Source organism: Artemia sp. Qi Xiang Cuo, chromosome 13 (genome assembly GCF_049724085.1).
Source record: "Artemia sp. Qi Xiang Cuo chromosome 13, ASM4972408v1, whole genome shotgun sequence".
Taxonomy (NCBI): domain Eukaryota; kingdom Metazoa; phylum Arthropoda; class Branchiopoda; order Anostraca; family Artemiidae; genus Artemia; species Artemia sp. Qi Xiang Cuo.
In genome coordinates, this window is record NC_142806.1 from 8,783,155 (window position 1) to 8,803,255 (window position 20,101).

At 34.2% G+C, this 20,101-nt stretch overlaps 1 protein-coding gene across 2 annotated transcripts in view; it reads left to right on the plus strand.

Moving 5' to 3' along the window:
* LOC148944911 (galactokinase-like) overlaps window positions 1-20,101 on the plus strand; it is a 106,060-nt gene that overhangs the window by 40,457 nt on the left and 45,502 nt on the right. For both annotated transcript variants that reach the window (XM_089099532.1, XM_089099531.1), the window contains exons 4-6: window positions 5,596-5,728; window positions 11,919-12,044; window positions 19,692-19,873. In XM_089099532.1, coding sequence (XP_088955658.1) covers window positions 5,596-5,728; window positions 11,919-12,044; window positions 19,692-19,873 — 441 coding nt within the window. The remainder of the gene's footprint in view (window positions 1-5,595; window positions 5,729-11,918; window positions 12,045-19,691; window positions 19,874-20,101) is intronic.

Genomic DNA, 20,101 nt, shown 5'->3' on the forward strand with positions numbered 1-20,101 from the left:
AAGTGAAAAAAGTCAGAATAAAATATAAATAAGATTCACCTCACGGGCTAAGCAGCTAATTCACCCGATTGCAGTGTTCAAGCACATCTTAGTTTTGGTATCGCTATTTACCATCCCCTGAAAAAAAAAGCTAAGAATAAAAAATAAATAAGATTTGGCTCAAGTGCTAAGCACGTAAACTATCCGATGGCAGTGTTTAAGCATATTTTAGTTTTGATATCGCCCTTTACTGTCCCCTGAAGGTCCAGATGAAAAACTATTCCATGGAATGGATTCTATAGTTCAAGAATGGCTAGTAGGGAAGGGTGTTGTTTAATACTAACGATCATATATGATATACAAACTCATAAAATTCTGTTAATGCTCCTTTTTTAGTTTTGATATTGTTCTTTACCGTCTCCTGAACGTCAAGGTCCACGGATTGAATTCAATAGCTCAAGAATGGCTAGTAGGGAGGGGCGTTTTGAAAACTAAAGATGATATACATACAATTCGGTAACTAGAGGGGATTGTAAATGTTTATTGATAAACTAAAACTGTATAACTTACTTACTTGGACTTAGTTCCTCCTAAGCCTGGGGGCACATAGGGCAGCGACGGTTGACCTCCAACTTGACTGATCTTGCGCCAAAGACCAAAGTTCATCCGGAGTGAGTCGGAGACTCGTCGCCTCTTTCTCCAGGGATCGACCAAGTGTGTTGTGTTGTCTTTCACTCCTTCGAATGCCGGGTGGGGTTCAGCCCCATAAATCATGTGGGAGGCGTCCTTCACTCATGCAGGTCATATGCCCCCAGTACTTCCATCTTCTCATTCTGATCTCGTCGGTCACCAGTGGTTACTCGGCATCAGCCCTTATCTTGGCAATTTTTACTCTATCGGTCAAATGTACCTCAAGAATTCTCCACAGGCGATTATTCTCGAAGCCAACTAGTCTTTTCTCCGCCTTCTTTGATAGGCTCCAGGACTCACATCCATATAAAAGTACAGAGAATTTATTACTGCTAAACAATCACAATTTTAACTTCTGAGAGTAGTTTCTACATCTCCAAATATTCTCCAGCTGAGAAAATGCCCCGCCTGCATACCTTATGCGTAGCAAGACTTCTCTACCACAATTCTCATCCTGGGTAATTGTACTACCGAGCTACTTAAATTTTCCAACCTCTTCTATATCAGTGCCTTCGTATCAAATGCCAGCTGCAATGGTTGTCGCTACTCCGTTTAACATACTTTTCATTTTATCAACATTAATCTTCATGCCCATAGGGGCAGCTTTTGCTGCTATTTCGTCCAGATTATTTTGAATGTTTTCTTGGCAGTGAGCCAAGAGAACGGTATCGTTAGCGAAATCACAGTTGTGTATTCGACGCTCGGGGCCAAGCTGTATGCCTTCTCTAAAGTGGCAAGCTCGAAGCACAAAATCTATTAGTATTTTGAATAATATTGAGGATAGTAAACATCCTTGACGTACACCGGACTCGACAGGGAACCACTCTGACAGCCCATTCTCCATCTGGACTGCATAAACCTGTGCTGCATACAGGGCTTTAATCATATTCACAATTTTCAGCAGCATTCCATACGCTAGGAGAATTTTACAAATTGCCTCTCGGTGCACAGAGTCAAATGCTTTCAAGAAGTATATAAACACTAAAATAGTCTGCACTTGCCATTCGTTTGATTCCTCCAGTAGAACACGTAGACGAAATATCAGGTCGCAGCAAGGACGATTTGAGCGGAAACCTTGCTGCTCATCCCTTAAAATTAAGTCCACTTGAGTCTGAATTCTACTAGGCATAATCTGACTTAAAACTTTACTTCCGACTGTCTGGAGTGTGATGCATCTCCAGCGATCAAATGATGTGTTTCGACCTTTCTTGACGAGTTTCACGATAATGCATTTATTCCAGTCAGCAGGGACAGCCTTGTCGTCCCACATCTTACCAAGCAGCTTAAATAGTGGACCAGTGAGAGCTTTTTGCCATATTTCAACAGCTCCGGAGGGACTCCGTCACATCCAACTACTTTCCCATTTTTTAGAGACTTGAGGGCTATTACAACTTCCTGAAAGATGATGGAACCCGAATTGATATCCAAGCTAAATAGTGACAAGTCAGGGACCAACAGTGGCTCATAAGTTACTGGCTGGTTCAGAACATCCGAGAAATATTCACTCCAACGGCTCTGGACAAGTACCTGCATGGTAAGCAGCTGTCCAATTTTATTCTCTATGAAGGGGCAAGGGTTTGTTTGCGCGCCAAAAAGCTTCTTAGATAGCATATAGACGGTTTTACTTGGAGATCGAAACAAGTTTCATTAACTATCAAAAGTATATGTCTTTCCAGCATGCATCTCAAATTGCCGTGGTATACATATTCTCGAATTGATACCAAAAATGGTGCCCGGAAACAGATCACTGATGACACATACCAAAAATCCAAATTATGCAAATAACTTATTACGATATTGTGCGGCTTAACATTAGTTTGCCAGCGTCCGAGAAACAATAAATTGATTGTCTAGAATGTAATTATAAAATCTTAATTTCATCATTGACTTACTGGCTCATTCTAATAATGTGATCATGGGTCTCAGATTCGATTCCTACAACTGATATAAATTCCATAAAATCAATGGAAAAATTTGCTTCGAAGCTAAAAATGCACCGTTGAAAAAGAAAACATGTCACCATCTATAACTATAGTTAACAATAATGACATCTATGACTTTTATTATGTAGTCTTTAGCATTGGAGGAAACTTAGTTAAACCTTTTTCTTGATCTTAATCCACTAAGGATGTACTCAGAACCATTACATTACAAAAATGATACCTGGCTGGTTGTAGTCATAATCAGTTATCAATAATAAATAATCGACTCAATACGATTAGAGTACAAAAAGATCTCTACCAATTGTATATTAGGATCCATAACAAAATCATGTTTATTAGATACCTTATCACTTCAAGTTCACTCCAAATATTGAACGAAATACATGGCAAATGAAACAAGAATTTTTCATCTACTGAAAACAACCTGGACAGTCTTTTTCTTATATCCGAGTATTTGCCTGTGATAATGGGACTACTGGACGCTTGTAACCGTGGCAATGTTACAGAGAGAATGCAATTCCATGAATTTCTTATCATACCGGAAGTACGGTAAGATTGGATGTGTGTGACTCTTGTTGTATCCAAAGACTCTTTTCACCGAAAAATAAAGACAATTCCAAGAATGTTCCTTATCATCCCGGATTTGAGATAACGCCATGTGGACCCTCTAAAAACTGCGTACAATTTGGAGGGTCTTTCTCTTATAACACCTGCTGGCTCTCGTGGAATGATGGTCACCGCTCGGAATGTTGGGATAAGGCACCGCTCAGAATGTTGGGATAGGTCCCTGCTCGGAGTGCATACAGGGATACTACGGATATATCAGTTTTGTTGGCCTGTTTACATATAACTAAGACACTTTATGAAGGATCCAAAGGCTTATAGGATTTACCTGTTTTCTTATTTATAAACGTTTCTCAAAATAAATTTCTTTTCTTTGTTTGGAAACAGCTAAAATCTGGATTTTCAAGACATATGAAAGTAATGTAATAAAATGAGAAAGGCCCTCGAGGGGGGGTAATTGCTATTTAAAATCAGAGTTGAGAAGAATGATACAGTTTATTTAAGGTAAATAAAAGAGTTAAAAAAAGCATGCATAGGTGCTATAGGGCTCTCGGGTGATTTTGGAGGAGGTGGTTTTGACGTCATTAACTGAAAAATAAAGATGAAAATATAAATAGAACTTAAATATTAAGCAAATAAAACATTTCAAGGGGGTGAAGTACAATTATTTTTTATAATAGACTTGAAAAGAAAAAACTTATATATTTAGGATTTTGGATAGGGAGGGAATGTACCCATGGACGTAGGCAGCATCTTATCTAGGGGGGGACCAATTTTTTGATTGAGGGGGAATTATACATGCTTCCCCAGGTCCCTTTGAATATAAGTTTTTAGAAACTCGTCATTCTATATTTTACTAAAACTCGGCCATTCGCATTTTCCATGTTACAATTTTCCGGCACTACTAAAATATAAAAAAAACTTTTTTTTTCAGAAATTTATTTTCAGAAACGTTTATAAATAAGAAAAACAGGTAAATCCTATAAATTGGAAATTGGAAACTTAATTTCCAGTAAAATATATAACACCATAAAACCGATTTGACACAAACCACATTACGGTTAGATAACAGCTTCTTGTTCTAAGAATTCAATTAAAAATTTTAAAGTTGGACAATATTAAATACCAAAATAGATATATCAATATTCAATATATACCAATATATACGGACCAAAAATCAATATTGAATATCTAAAGTAAATATCGATATCGGATACGATATTTTGAAATTTCTGTTTATTTCTAGTTTTTTTAACCATCTACCAGTGAACATCCAACAGCAAAATTCAACATACGAAAATTTCTCGTTAATATCTAGTGTAAATTTGAAGTTCTAGGGGGGGGCAGCTGCTCCCTGTCCCCTTGCCCTTGCCCATGAATTTACCAGTCTTATTTGTAAATATTGACTATCAAATAATATGAAGCATTTTAGAAGGGACTATATCCTAACCTTGCATTAAAATAAATTGTCATTGGAAAAGTTTACATATTGCATGGTGACTAATAAAGCCTGAAGTTGGAAACAGCTTGTCGATTAGATGAGGGCAGATATGATGAAAGGATAAAACAGAGATTTGGGTCCAAGATATAAAAGCTGAAAATATTTTCAGTTTAAAGGTAAAAAAAGACTTGAAAATAAAGGATAAAAATAAATCTTTAAAAGCGGAAAATCTGCCAAAACTTGTTATTAAAGTTATAAATTGGTTGACTTCTGAAAACAAGGAAAATATCTGAATTCTAGCATGAAGAATTGTCATTTATTACCTCTCAAAATTGAAATGAATTTGCTTTTGACCGACATAAAGAACTGGGCAGAATAGACCGAGCCAAAATAAAAAAAAAACATAGGGTTTTCCTCAATCTTGGCTATGCTCTTGATTTATATGTTATAAACATTCCATGTGTCAAACATCACATAATCTACAGGAAATATTCAGCTGTCTTTCAAACATTGGATTATGAACAAATGAAAATAAAAAATGATAATGGCTTAAGGATATGGTTATGAGTGAGGCTGTCAGAAATGTAAAAATATACTCATATGCAAATATAAAAAAATTTTTGATAGTTTTTTTTTACCCCCCCCCCAAAAAAAAAAAAAATTCCTGGATACGGTCCTGCTCACATGTAAGGACAACCTTTTAGGTTTTTTTTTATTTTCTGGACATCATCTCCAGCATATAGTCTTGAGTAGGGTAACATTTGGTGGGTGCAATCTTTGACTGTAACCTTCTTGAGTTAATCTGTCCTGGAAATCATCCTGTGTGCAAAATTTAGGATGGCAACTGCTGTTATTTGATCATATAATAAACCACGATTCTTTTGCCATATTCTTTTCAAACAGAAAGCTTAGTTGCCTTCCCTTTTTTTTACAAAAAATTACTTTACTATCTTCTTTTTGTTGTTATTATAATTTCAGGACCCGTTCAGGAAGGTTTTGATGCAATCATCGCAAGTAATGTCCCCCTGGGTGGTGGATTATCATCCAGTGCTTCTTTAGAAGTTGCTGTATATTCTTTTTTAGAAGCTTTAACTGGAGCAGAGGAAGCAGAGTGAGTATAGCTTATGTATTAAGCTGGATAGAAATTGGCTAAGTATCAGACATTGCCTGAATTTTGGTTAAATGCAATACTAAGCATTATAATTGAAACAATTACATAACAGGCTTGGTATTATTACGAACCAAGTCCATTTTGTCACAAAAGACTCTCTGAATCTCTAGTGTCGATAAAGTTTCTGTATGATATAAGGTATAGAGAAACTAGGGTCAGTTTCTCTAGGGTAGGGTATAAGTGTACCATTATAGGGTATAAGTTGAGTCAACAGTTGTTTTAAATCTTAAAAAGTTTACCGCCAATAATTTTAAATATTTATATAAACATTTTAGTTTGTCTTAGGTTTTTAAGTTTGTTGTTATTTGTCGTTAAGTTTGTTAAGGTTCTAAGTTAGTTTTAGTTTGTTGTATAGTTTTGATCGTAAATATTTAGGTTCTAGAAATATTTAAGTGTTTAAATATTTAAGTGTACCATTATAGGGTATAAGTTGAGTCAACAGTTGTTTTAAATCTTAAAAAGTTTACCGCCAATAATTTTAAATATTTATATAAACATTTTAGTTTGTCTTAGGTTTTTAAGTTTGTTGTTATTTGTCGTTAAGTTTGTTAAGGTTCTAAGTTAGTTTTAGTTTGTTGTATAGTTTTGATCGTAAATATTTAGGTTCTAGAGCTCATATTCTGATAATTACTTTTTTACTCCTTTCACTTTACTACTGAACCCCTTATAGACAACTTGATAATGGTTGTTGCAAAACAACCGTGTTTATTGTTATAATGTTCAAGTCTAGTGAATGTTCCAGTGAAAATACTAAGTCTATTAAGACTTTTTGCACTTACCTAAGCATCAAGCACGCTAAATACAGTGGTAGCCATATGATTTCAACCTTTCATTGCAAAGAGTTGAAAAAACGAGCATTGAAAGGTGAAAGTGATACGCCAATATAGACTAGGTGCTAACAACCCAGGTCTCTGTGTGGGTTAACACTTTTACCTGAATGCTAATGGAGCAAGAGCAAAAGCTAGACTTTCTACTGTTAGTTTGTGATGTGTTTGATATAATTTTTGTTATTGAACATCTTCTAAATTATGATAATTCAAGAAAGGTGGAACTTCCAGCCAATCATGAGTTTTTTATTCGTTCGGCTTGGTCTACCCTACGTCAGCCATCTGTCTGCATTTTGGTAGTAGTTTATAAAGGGTATAAATGTGGATATCTTGATATTACTGATTTTTTTTTTTGTTACAGTTGATTTTAGTAACATGGCTGATTTTAGATTTTAGGTATTTGTGTATATGCTGACGGATTACCATGACGATAATTCGTCCCCAAAATGTACCATGGCTTGCGCATCGCTGTCTAAGAATACCCACCGAATCGTCCTTTAGTAAAAAGTTGACGATTTTTGGTACTTAGCAGTGACCATTCGAAAGCTATGTCCCCCTTCTCGCAGATATCTATTCATTCTTTGACCCTATGTATTTTGTTCTTCTGGAAGATGAAGATTTCACTTATATCCATAATATTGGGTCCATTTCTAATTGAATATTTTGCGGTCACCGAATCACGTCAAGTAGCGAATCGACCAGTACATGTTCCGGATAATTTTTTGCTCAGTGATCATTCTTACCTTGAATTTTTCTTGCCAATCTTGGCAGCAAGAAGTACACACTTCTTTGACAAATGAAGATTTTTTTGTGATGGATTTCTGGGATAATTTAGATATTGTGCTATACCATTGTGGTCTTGATTTTAACAGCAGTTAACCAAGTATTTAAAGGACCGGTATCTCAAATTATATCTTTGTTAGGCCTGGATTTGATTTGGAAAACAATCAGAAATTAAATAAAAACAAAGAGTTTTTAGACTGAAAGCAAGGAACAGATTTGAAACCTATTTGAACGGATTATTCTTTATATGAAGGGGGCTGTTTCCTCCTTAGCTCCTTACTCTTTACTGTGAAGTTTAGCTCTTGTCCAAATTTCTAAAGAAAATTTACAATTGAAAAAAAATTCAAAGCACTAAAAAACTTTTGTTAATGAGCAAGCTGTTGAGAAGGGGATAGTCCCCTTTATATACAGAGTAATTTCAATCTATTTATAGTTTTAAACTTGCTTTAGTTGAAAAACCTTTTCTATTTGTTTATTACGTTTCATGAAACTGCAAAGTTTTATTAATACAATACTTTTGGTAACGCAGAAAAAAGATCAATATTTCAATGATCTCTGTTTGTTTTTTGATGGGTAATTAAGCTTAGAAACGAACATTTGTCTATAGGCAATGAAAAAAGTACGTCAATTAAAATAAAAGTATATAAAAATGAAAAAATTAAAGTAATTACAAAAAATACACAAAACAATAGCCTACTTACGAAAACTAAGATATAAACTCCCAGCATTCAGTTCTGTTGAGCAATACCGAAGCGCTGGACGGACATTTTTTGACATTATCGGAATTTATGAACTTTGTTATCAAACACGAAAATATTTAATGCCTTTAGACTTAGTGTTTAGAAAAAGTAACAAATTTTCAAAGTAGTTTGTTCAAAGTAAAACATTGAAACTAAGATTAGAAAATCAAATGAAAATTTTAATGTTTCTAATTTAGTTTTGAATACCAAAAACCAATATATTTGACACCTTTATGCTTCATAGATGTAAAAAATGAATTTTTTCTCAGTGACAACTAGATCAGTACAATCACTCCTGGTAAAAAAAGTAAATGATAATAAAACACAAAAAATGTATTCATTCAGGGGGAAAATACAAAATTCCTAGCATTCCGTTCAGGAGAAATATTTCAGATTATAGTGGATTCAGATATCCACTCATGGATAGGTCTACTCTTGCAATGCAGGCAAAAGTTGACGGCATATTTTTACCAAAATCGCCCCTTATTAAGTTGTTTTCCTTGTCTTTTCCACAATTATACAAACTTTCTTGTGTACTAATAACTGTACCAATTACTAATAAGCAAATACGTATTTAGGATCACCATAAAAAGCTGATTTTTTTTATTTAATGTTTCAATAGTTAGGCTCATATACTTTTGTTATTGACAAGGATTGTTATTTACTTACCATTCATTACCATGAAGAATTTTTTATTTTATTTTATTTTTTTTTTACTCCCACCAAACCATACAAAAAAAATGCTCGTTGAAAACTGGAAAGGGGTCACTCAGTCAGAAATTAGAACTTATATTTTCCTTATTAAGGGTCAAAACCTATTGGCAGGTAACCAACAATGGGGCAACACACATTTTTTCCAGGGGGTTTTCCCTATTCGGCTCTCTTTCATTTCGTTTCCTCACAATTACTTCTTAGTCCCAAATTTCCAGGGGGGGCTATAGCCCCCTTCTCCCCCTTCCAGGTGCCCATGGTGGTAGTATAAACTTTGGAGGGGGCTCATTTGATTGTAATATCAAAATTTCTAGTGCCATTTTTAAAAGTCAAAAGTGATTGGAGGGCAACTACCCCCCCTCCCCCAACATATTTTTCCCCAAATGTGTCCGGTCAAAATTTTGAGATAGCCATTTATTCAAAATAGTTTACAAATTAAATACGAAAAATTCCGGGGTCGACACACCCCCTCAGAGCAAGGAGGTAAGTATTGTAAGTTATGCCCCGGGGGCGTATAAGGTTTTTATGTAAAGGGTGTACCTATAAACTTTAGAGATAGCTCATTTGATTGGAAATTGAAAGTTATAATTACCTTTATAAGATCCACAAGTGATCGGAGGGCATCTACCTCCCCCCTCTCTCACCCCCCTTTTTCCGAAATCCATTCAATAAAAATTTTTGAGATAGCCATTTTGTTTGATATAGTCGGACGATCAGATAGAAAACTTCGGAGTCAGCATAACTCCCACCAGAGCCCGGGGGAAGGGCTAGAACTTATGCCCCGGGGGCACTTCGTGTAGAAAGGGTCGCCATTGAAACTTACAAAGCGGCTCGACTGGAAATTCATAATTCTAATGTATTTTCTAAGAATCAAAAGTGATTGGAGGGCAAACAGCCCCCCCCCACGCCCGTCATTTCCCCAAACATGTCTAATCAAAATCTTCAATTGTTGTTTTGTTCAGTATATTTGAAAGGTCAAAAAATAATGTTTTTGTTAATGATACCCCTCCCCCTCTCAAACCTCCAGGGCAAGGGCTATGAGTTTTACTACTTCCCCATTATTAACATATAAGATTTATATGGAAAGAATGGTCGGATAAACTTTGGAGGGGGCTCTTTGGATTGGAAATCAGGAGTTCTAGTGCCATTTTTAAGAGTAAGAAATGGCCAGAGGGCAAAAGCCCCCCCCCCACGTCCTCTTCTCCCTAGATGCATCCAACAGAAATTTTTAGATAGTCATTTATTTTAAAATGGTCCAAAGAACATATAACAGTGACTTCAGGGTTGAAAAAAACCCTCAGAGCCCTGAGAAAAGAATTGTAAGCTATGCCCTGTGGGCTTGTTTAATAAGTTTTCTTATGGAATAGGTTGTCGTATAAACTTTAAATCAGGCTCATTTGATTGAAAACTGGAAGTTATAGTGACCTTTATAAGAGTCAAACGTCATTTGAGGGCAACCTCTTCCCCTCCCGTGCCTATCATTTCCGAAAAACAGCATCCGATCAAAATTTGTTTACATCTATTTTATTCATCATTGGTGAAAGGTCCAGTAAATATGCCTTTGGGGATGTTAATTCCTCTGTTTCCTAGATGCATCCGACAGAAATTTTGAAATAGCAATTCTGTAGAAAAAAAAGTCCAAAGAACAAACAACAACGCCTCCAGGGCTGAAAAAACCCTCAGAGTCCTAGGACAATGGTTGTAAGCTATGACCCGGGGGCATATAGTGTTTTTACGCAATGGATGGTCTATAAACTGCAGATGAGGCTCATTTGATTTGAAATTGAAAGTTATATTTCCCTTTAAGATCCAACAGTCATTTAAAGACAACTAGCCCCCTCCCTGACATCCTTTTGTGAGACAACCATTTTGTTCAGAATAGTCCAAAAATTATGCAACAATCCAGACATAAATTCAGCAGACATTATTCCTATAATGATTAAAACTCAAAACGACCAGAAATGATAGGCAGCGGAATAGCACTGCTAAAGTGCAGAGCGAAAAAAAAAACAGAATTCTGACCTAAGTACTTTGCATAGAAGGAGTTGTCCCAGAAACTTCGTAATGAGCTCATTCGATTGGAAATTGAAAGCTCTAGTGCTCTTTTCAAAAATCAAAAGTCATTGAAGGGCAACCCGGCTTATCTAGCTCTCCGCAACGTCGCTTAACTCCTGGATTGTACCTTATGACCTGCGCATGAAGTCGTCTGATAGGCAAAAAGCTACAAAAAGAATAAAAAATTCTGACCCTCATGCTGACCATACCTGTCAAGGGGGATTCTCGTTGGAAGATGAGCTTTAAGCGCTCACAAGTAGTTTTTACCGTTTAGACGTCTTTATGACTTTTTGGCTTTCACACTAGTTCATCCTATGTGAATGTACTAAATGTTTTTTTTCCGTTTTCATCATATTTCATGATAACTGACCACTTTGAAAGAGGTTTATAAGCCGTAAACACAACTGGTTTCTGAGATTTCCAGGTGGACATATTATGGACATAATATAGACAAAATATGAATATAATTTGGCAGAAAATGACAAATTTTTGGATGCTCAAAGGACAAATTCATTGACCAAAAAGTTGGCAACCCTAAAAAAATCATCATTATAATCATTAGCCCTATAAAAGTCATTAAAAATAAAATCATTATTGCTATTACTTACGTTTATTCCTTTGAATTTTCAAATGCTTTATGGGGTTTGTTTTAGTGTGATTATAGGTTGTTTGGTGCAAGCGTAAGCTTTTGGAGCCTGAACCACATTTTATGTAAAAAGCTTCAATTAAATTCAACATTTAAACAGATGCTATTTTTCTATTCTTTTATTCTTAATTTTTTGAAAAGTTCTTATGCCTCAATATTATATCCAAATAGTATTTGGATATTATATTATATTATATCCAAAACCAATTATATTATATTATATTATATTATATTATATTATATTATACCAAAACCAATTATATTATATTATATTATATCATATTATATTATGATATTATATTATATTATATTATATTATATCCAAAACCAAATAGTATTTGGTTTAATTTCAGCTATTTATATTTTAGTTTGTCTAAAAAAGCGTTAGCTTGCCAAAAGGCCGAGCACGATTTCGCAAAAGTGCCATGTGGGATAATGGATCAATTCATTTCAACAATGGCCAAAGAAGGATATGCACTTCTCATAGATTGTGCGTGAGTACCAAGTTTTTGTTTATAGGGGAATACGGTTTTTTGTCACATTTTGATAGAATTTCCATGTACAAAAAAAAAAATAATGAAAGCAAACATATCATCATACAAAGCTCTAAGGTTATATGGCCGGGAAAGCAGGGAGACGACTCCATTTCAGGGATGACTTCCACTGTAAGTCCAGCTATTCCCATAAAGCTGTGTCCCAGCTTTTAAAACAGATGGATTACGATAAAGTGGTCCGTCATGAGCAATTGCTGAATGAAGTAGGTATAGTTTGCGAAAAAGATGAGAAAGAACTGGTCATATTCGTTAAGGTTTTCAGTACTATCTTCATAAAATTACTGCAGAACAAAGTCAGTGGTGCTCTTCGGTAAATATTAAAATATCAGGGGAGGGCTATTTTATTTCAGGGGAAGAGATACAAAGTAACTTTTAAAAAACGCATCAAAATATTCTTATATGCATTTTCTTGTGTTTTTACGAGTCGGACAAGATTTTTGGGGAGGTTCAAACTGGGGGTTATTTTGGGGTTGTTTAAAAAAAATGTACAAAACGTATCAAACATTTGTAACATATGCATTATTGTTACTTTTTTACGAGTCGGACAAAAATTTAGGGGGGATATCTGCTAAATGCCTGACAAGGACTATTTTAAAAGACGAATTGGCCTGAAAAAAGTGCTTTTTGCCTTATTTCTTTTTCAAATAGAAAAAAAGGATAACTGGCCATTTTCCGTTCTGTTTTGCAGACTGAGAGACAGTTTTATCAATGTGCCCGAACTTGCATCAAATGACATTCAGTTAAAATATTTATTTGTATCTAAATTGTCCATCTAATGTGAATATAATATAGACAAGGGTGGTTTAGGGGGGGAATCTCTGTTATAAATCATCCAATGGTTTTAGTAACACAATTTTGCCTGCGGTGAAAAATAAACCTCTCTCTGTGACACATCTCGTTCTGATTTCAAGTATCCTCTGAGTATGGTTTAACAATACACTGTTTTTCCCTGACCATTTTTATAGGCTTTATTAATATGCCTGAATTTACCGCCAAGAGGAACCTGTATAAAAATACTAACGATTGTGTAAATTAAGTTAAAAAACGGAGTTTTCATGACGAAAGTGAAAGGGTGAAGTTGAAGTTCAAAACGGACAAAAATAATTGCTTCGCAGTTTTTGCAATATATATATGCAAAACTTTCTCAAAATAAATAACACATGGTATTTTCCTGTATATTTAGAGTACTGTAAAAATCTCACTTTGCTTAAAACATAAAACCGACTCAAAGACAGGATGTTCCCCTAAGAGCAGGAAAATCATTAAGTATTACGTGGCCCAACCTTTGTTTTGGTCATGAGTTTCGGTCTGCAGAAATAAAAAACTAATTTTAAAGGCTACCAGTAGTCTTTCACCGGCCATGACATCGATAGCTTTAAGTGTACAATTTAAATTATCTAAAAACCCAAACAATTTCAGCTTTTAGTAAAGAGCTATCGTTTTATTTGAGCTAGATTTGCAGATATATGCTTCATAAACTACGAAGCAGTATTTTTTACTCGTTTAAATTTAAACTTCATTATTTACTTCCATCTGACGAACTTTTTTTTTTAACAATTTTTTTTTTCGTTCAGGTATTTTAATTATAATACAACTTTGGAAAATGATTCATATTTAACTTTGGAGGTGATACTAAATAAACGAACATGGGTTTTCCTCAAATGTGGTACGTATGTCATTCTTCCTACCTGTCTTAACGTTTCCCACACACACAAAAAAACCATTTTGTCATGGTTGCAGCACTAGGCTGAAACCTTATAAAGAGCGTAACCCAGTGAATAGTGATCGAAATTGTTGAATTTGTTTTGAAAAATAAATGTTTAGTGAGAACAATTCTTTATGAAAAGTAATTCAGAAATGATAATCAATATATAGGTTGGTCTTTATAGTAGAAGCCTATAAAAAAATTCTCAGAAAATTTTAAACATATCATCAAACCCCTCAAAAATCTTGGCTAATCTAATTGGAAAGTGCACAGTTGGAGCATGGTTACGTGCTCTATGGTTACATGGTTACATGGTCACATGGTTAAAAACCAGTAACTAGAGGTATTGAGCCCCCTATCTTAGAAAACAAGGCGTCTCTTTAATGTGTTTTTTGTTTCTTCTTTTTCTCCCCCAAAGGATTGAACACTACTACAAGACCGTAGAGATGCTTAGTGGCTCATTTAAAGAACTTTGATCATGTATATATGTTTTTTGCAATTTTGTTTCGATAGTGCCATCGTTCAAGTTCAATCATTTTATTATTCACATATACATGTATATATTTGACATAGGCATATGGGGAGACAAACTTGAAAAACTAGACCTAGGGGCAGACAGAGATAAAAAAAGAAAAATAGGTAAATATAACTTTATCAAATAGACGCTAAATTAAAGATAATCTTGAGCTAAATGAAATTTAAGATTCCTTTTTATTAATTGGATGGAAGAAAATTTATTAATAAGATCCTTTTGAGCATCCCAGCACCGGGCTATTGGCACAAACGGAGCAAATTTAGATCTCTCAGCACTATAATTGTCAATGTACATACTCCTTTTTTTGCCGAACGTTACAATTTTGTAAATATTGTCACTGGGAGAACAAACTTTGATTGAGGTAATATGACCGTAATTTCTTAATAGCATAATCGACTTTGAAAGGATTTGCTCCAAAAGTAAATTGTTGAGAAACTGGAAGTATAGCTAGATAAGAATATAAAGATGCTGTAGAAGACTTGCTAGAAAGTGCAATAGGTGATGCAATAAAAAGTTTCAGAATTGCCTAGAGTTTTATTTTGTAAAATCTGTATTGGTTTAATATGGTTTTTAAATGTAGATAAATATACTAGAGAACCATAATTAATATTAGAATGAATCACAGAAAAATAAATTCTTCGTAAAGCAGAGTAGGGCAAATAATACTTCAACCGTCGCATTAATCCAACACACCTTAAAATCTTTAGGTGTAGAGTTTGAATGTGTATTTTAAAATATAAGCTGTCGTCAATCACAAGTCCAAGGTACTCTATCGTTTCCACCTGAGATATTGATAATAGATACTTTGAAGAAGTAACTCGGGTAGTACGAGGGCAGATATTTGACTTTCTGCCGTAAATTATGAAATGATTATTCGATAAATTCAAAGCAATAAAATTTAATGAACACCAATCAAGAAAATTAGAAAATGCAGTATCTCAGAAAGTGAATCTATCGCATCATCAGCAAAATGTGTGTTGAGGCACGGGATTGCCAAAGCGCGTTGAAGATCATTTATATAAATTAGAAAAAACAGAGGACCTAGGACAGATCCCTGAGGCACCCCAACCTTCGAAGACTGAGGAACAGGTGGAGAGGGAAATTGCTTCAGTATTTTGGCTTTCTCTTATCAAGATAATATTTAACTAGATCCAACGTCGGTCCGCGCACACCACAATTATCCAATTTACAAAAAAGAATACTATGGTATATTGTATCGAATGTTTTTTTTTAAATCTAAATATATTGTTGCTGGAATTTCACCTCAATCTAAGAATTCATGAATATATTGTTTGAGAGCAAGGATAGCATGTTCAGTTTTGTGTCCAGATCTAAAACCAAATTGAGAATATGTAAAGAAATTGGACGATTTAAGAAAATAGTAAAACCTTTTATAAATTGCCTTCTCAAATATTTTAGAAAAAGCTGACAAAATAGAAATAGGGCGCTAATTTGATGGGTTTGCAGGAGAGTCACCTTTGTGAAGTGGAATTACCCTTGATTCTGTAAAAGCAGATGAGAAAGCTCCAGTTTTAAATGAAAGATTAATTATGCTGTTAATGGTACTTTTGCAATAGAAAATGACAATTTTTGGGACAATTCTGGAGTTGAAAGGTTTAAAAAAGGCATTGAAAAAGAGACTAGATAATTGGATTTCTGTTCAAACATGATCCCTACCACCAATTCAGTACGATTTTCCCCGGTGAAAAAAAGCGACATGACTGCCACCAAAACATATATGAATTTTTTTGTTTTTCAAGATGATGAATGTAAATCTCAAGATAATAGTTTTTAACCATGAGAATCTAAATAGTTTAGTATTTATTTTGGTGTAATTTTTTAGGATTTCTGGGCTCTTTTTCGAAATTCTCAAAATATTCTTTTCATAATTACAGATTGGTTTTAACTCGAATCTGAATGAAAAACATTATTTCCAAGCTAGATTAAAATGAGAAATATTTTTTTCTAGACAGTTTCTTTAAAAATCCGGTTTATAACTTTCAGTTATTACTGACCATTGTTCGTTCTTTACTCGATTGCAGCTATTGCTGCAACCCTGATTAGTTTTTGAATTCGATTGCAATATTTCAATTTGGAATGCTTATCCCTATTAGTTTAAATTTGATATTTTTGGAAGATGTGGCCTTCTACTCCGATTAACGATTTAACCCTCAAAAACATGTAAAAACATATTTAAACATGCTAAAAAAATTAAAAAAACTGTAGACCTCCTTGTTTCATCTTGATGCATTTTTATTCTTGATGTAAAATATAATCATTAATTTTCCACAATCAGGCTTCTTCCCTAAAATGTATCTATAATTGCCAATTTTTGTGCTTAATCGTATATCCATTATTAGCTATGCCCCCCCTCTGAATTTGAGCTTTTTCCCCTTCTTGTAACTTTCAGAGCATTTTATTAGGCTAGGTTATATTAAAGTACATTCATTTTATCTTTGGAGATTTCTTGGAAGGCGGCCCGAGCAGAAATTGTAAATAAAATAGGATCGTAAAAAAGTTTCGCCACTGTGATGGTCCAAGCACGCTTAACGATGTCCCGAGTTCGAGCTGTAATGGCACGAGGTGGATGTAGCCAAGACAAAAAAAAAAAAAATAAAAAAAAAATATATATATAATGTAATATAATGTAATATATATATAATGTAATATATATAATGGTACAGCCATGCACCAAAGCTTAAGGTTATTTACTCTACTCATATTCATTAAAGGTTTTTCTTAATTAAGAGTTGATAAGAGTTTATTTTTCAGCAATTTTCACTTTTCTGGGATATCAGTGTAAGGATCTTTGGACCATTTTGGATGTCTATTTTACTAAAGTTTGAAACCCTATATAAATAGCAAGAAAACTCTTTTTTAATTATTATAGGGTATCGAATCATTCCGACTCTCAGATACGATTGTGCTTAACGTCGTCGAATATCTTCAGACAAAAAGTTTGTTGAAAAACCAATCGGTTACTGCAAATAAGAATCAAAACCAGATACAAGAACAACTTAAAATAATTTTTTAGGCTGAATGAAAATCCCCCTTTATTTTACCCCGCCCCCCCCCCCGATTAAAAAGTTCTGTCTAAGACTTTATTAAATCTTTTAGGTAAAAAAAGCATTGATAAAAGAAGCGGCATCTATTATCTTCCTAATAAGCATAGAGAAGACACACAGAAATATAGCATAAAAAAACAATGCCCATTTAGGCTGATGTCATCTACCTGATAAGCACGAACATAACATAAATGACAATTAAATTGTTTTTATTTGCGTTTTTTCGTTTACAGTCAACTTATATTTCTGCTAATTGAAACTTTCTTTCGTATTAATTATTATATAAACGTTTCTGTTTGAAATTTTTATTTATTAATTATGACCTACCCTGCCGTTGGCCGTTTCTGTGGATAGCGAGGTGGTTATTTTTACTGTAACTGGGGAATTCTATAGGGGTACACCCTCACTGAAGAGCATACTAGGTATAATACTTATAAAGGCAACATTTCTTTCATTTTTCAGATTCATATTCCACCATCAAATCTATTTGAGCCTTTTATATTAATTCTCTTTTTTCTGCTTTACCATAATTTTTTCCTTCATTTTGTTCACGGTCGACAATTATTCTTTGATTTATTTATAGTAGGTTGAACATACAGTATATCTCATAAAAATCAATCCACGAAATGTAGAGGAAAGGGAGGAAATGTATTTTTTTAATCTAGGGGGCTTAGTGTATATATTTTTTTTTTCAGCCAAATACAACAAGAGGTATTTTCCAATGAAAATACCAAAAAAGGTATTTATTCAGAATCTTGAGGAGGATGGAAAAAATTTAGGGGGTATAATTCCTGCGCCTTTTCTGAAGGTCAGTTTATGTACCAAATCTACAATATACATCCAACAACAGAAAAAGATTAGAATGATGCCACCTGGTTAATGCTACCTAATAAATATTATCATTTAATTTCAGTATCCTTTCTCTACTTTAATTTCTACGCTTAGAAATTTCTGTACCCTTCTACAGAAATTTCCGTAGAAATTAGAAATATTCAACAGTTTAAGAAGATTAAAATTTTAAAGACTAGAGGTGCCATGACTTCAGGGTTATTTTTAAATTCCCTTGATTATTTCTGCACTTTAAATATTACTACACCAAATTCACTATATATATATACATCATACAACTGAAAAAGGCCAACTTTTTTCAAGTTTTGAAACAAGGCTATTATGGGAGAATATTATTATCCTGAGGTTTTGCTTTTTGGCCGTACATTTGGAGCCAAACGAAAAGCAGGCCGTCCTCAGCGGGATGGGAAGAGGTCATAGAGCAGTGAAGGGAGTTTGACCCACACTGAAGAAGGTAAAAAGTGAGGCTTTGAATAGATTACTGGAGGTGAAACATACGAAGCTACTGTGACTTCAAGAGGCTGCAGTGAGTCGTTAGTACTAGAAGTATTAGTAGTAGTTGTAGTAGTAGTAGCAGTAGCAGTAGTAGTAGTAGTAGTAGTAGTAGTAGTAGTAGTAGTAGTAGCAGTAGTAGTAATAACATTAATAGTTGAAGAAGTAGTAGTAGCAGTAGTAGTTGTAGTAGTAGTAGTAGCAGTAGTAGTAGTAGAAGTAGTAGTAGTAACATCGGTAGTAATAGTAATAGTAGTAGCAGCAATAGTAGCAGTAGTAGTAGTAGTATTAGCAATAGTAGCAGTAGTATCAGTAGCAGCAGAAGTAGTAGTAGCAGTAGTAGTATTACTAGAAGGAGGAGGAATATTAAACAGTCTTGAATAATAACCACTGTTTTGAACATGATTTTATTCCCCCCAATAAGTTGGATGCTGCCAAATACATGCATAATGAATACAAAACCCTGATATTCGTTAAATCGACTGAAAGTGACCCTGTAGAAAATATCTTGTGAGAATTATTGAGCTAAAAGTTCAACTATATTTTGAAAAACAACCCTTGCTAGTTGTATTTTCCCTATAATTTAAAGACCCAAATTCCTTTCAGTGACTATCTAAGCTAAGTCATCTCCAGCGTTGCTAACACTTTAAAATAAACTGTACCAGTTTTTTAACTTAAATTGTACCACGAGACATTGATTTGTTCCATCTCAACGATAGGTTAAAAATTTGCCATAACAAGAAGAAAATTTTCAATGAACTTAAACTTAAAAACATATTTTCGTCAGAAAAACAAGTAAAACCCAAATGTACCAGAAAATTTCTATTGTACCAATAAATTTTCAATTGTACCGCATTGTACCAGGACTTCTAAATTGTACCGAAAACGGTACAATTTTACCCCGTTGGAAACGCTTGGGATCACTTGAACTTCTCTTCCAGGTCTCTAGAAGCTACGTCGGTACCATTAGATGATTCCAACGTAAAGATTGTTATTGTGAATTCAAATGTAAAACATGAGCTAACGGGTTCAGAATACAAAACAAGAAGAGATGAATGTGAAAGTGTTGCATCACATCTTGGTGTCAAAAGCTTGAGGTTTGCGACAAGAGACAATTTGAACGGTACGATTCTTCTGGCTCATTGGCTATATATAATAATAATAATAATAACATATTGAAAACCCATCGCATACAGTAAATGTACAATGATGAAGTATACAGAATAATACGGAAAGAGGAAATAGAATGAAAACACACTTAAAAATAACAACAAAAACAACAACTTCTTCAAAAATAACAGCAAAAAACAACACATTCTGGAAGGAAAAAAAGGAAACGAGAGACATAAAA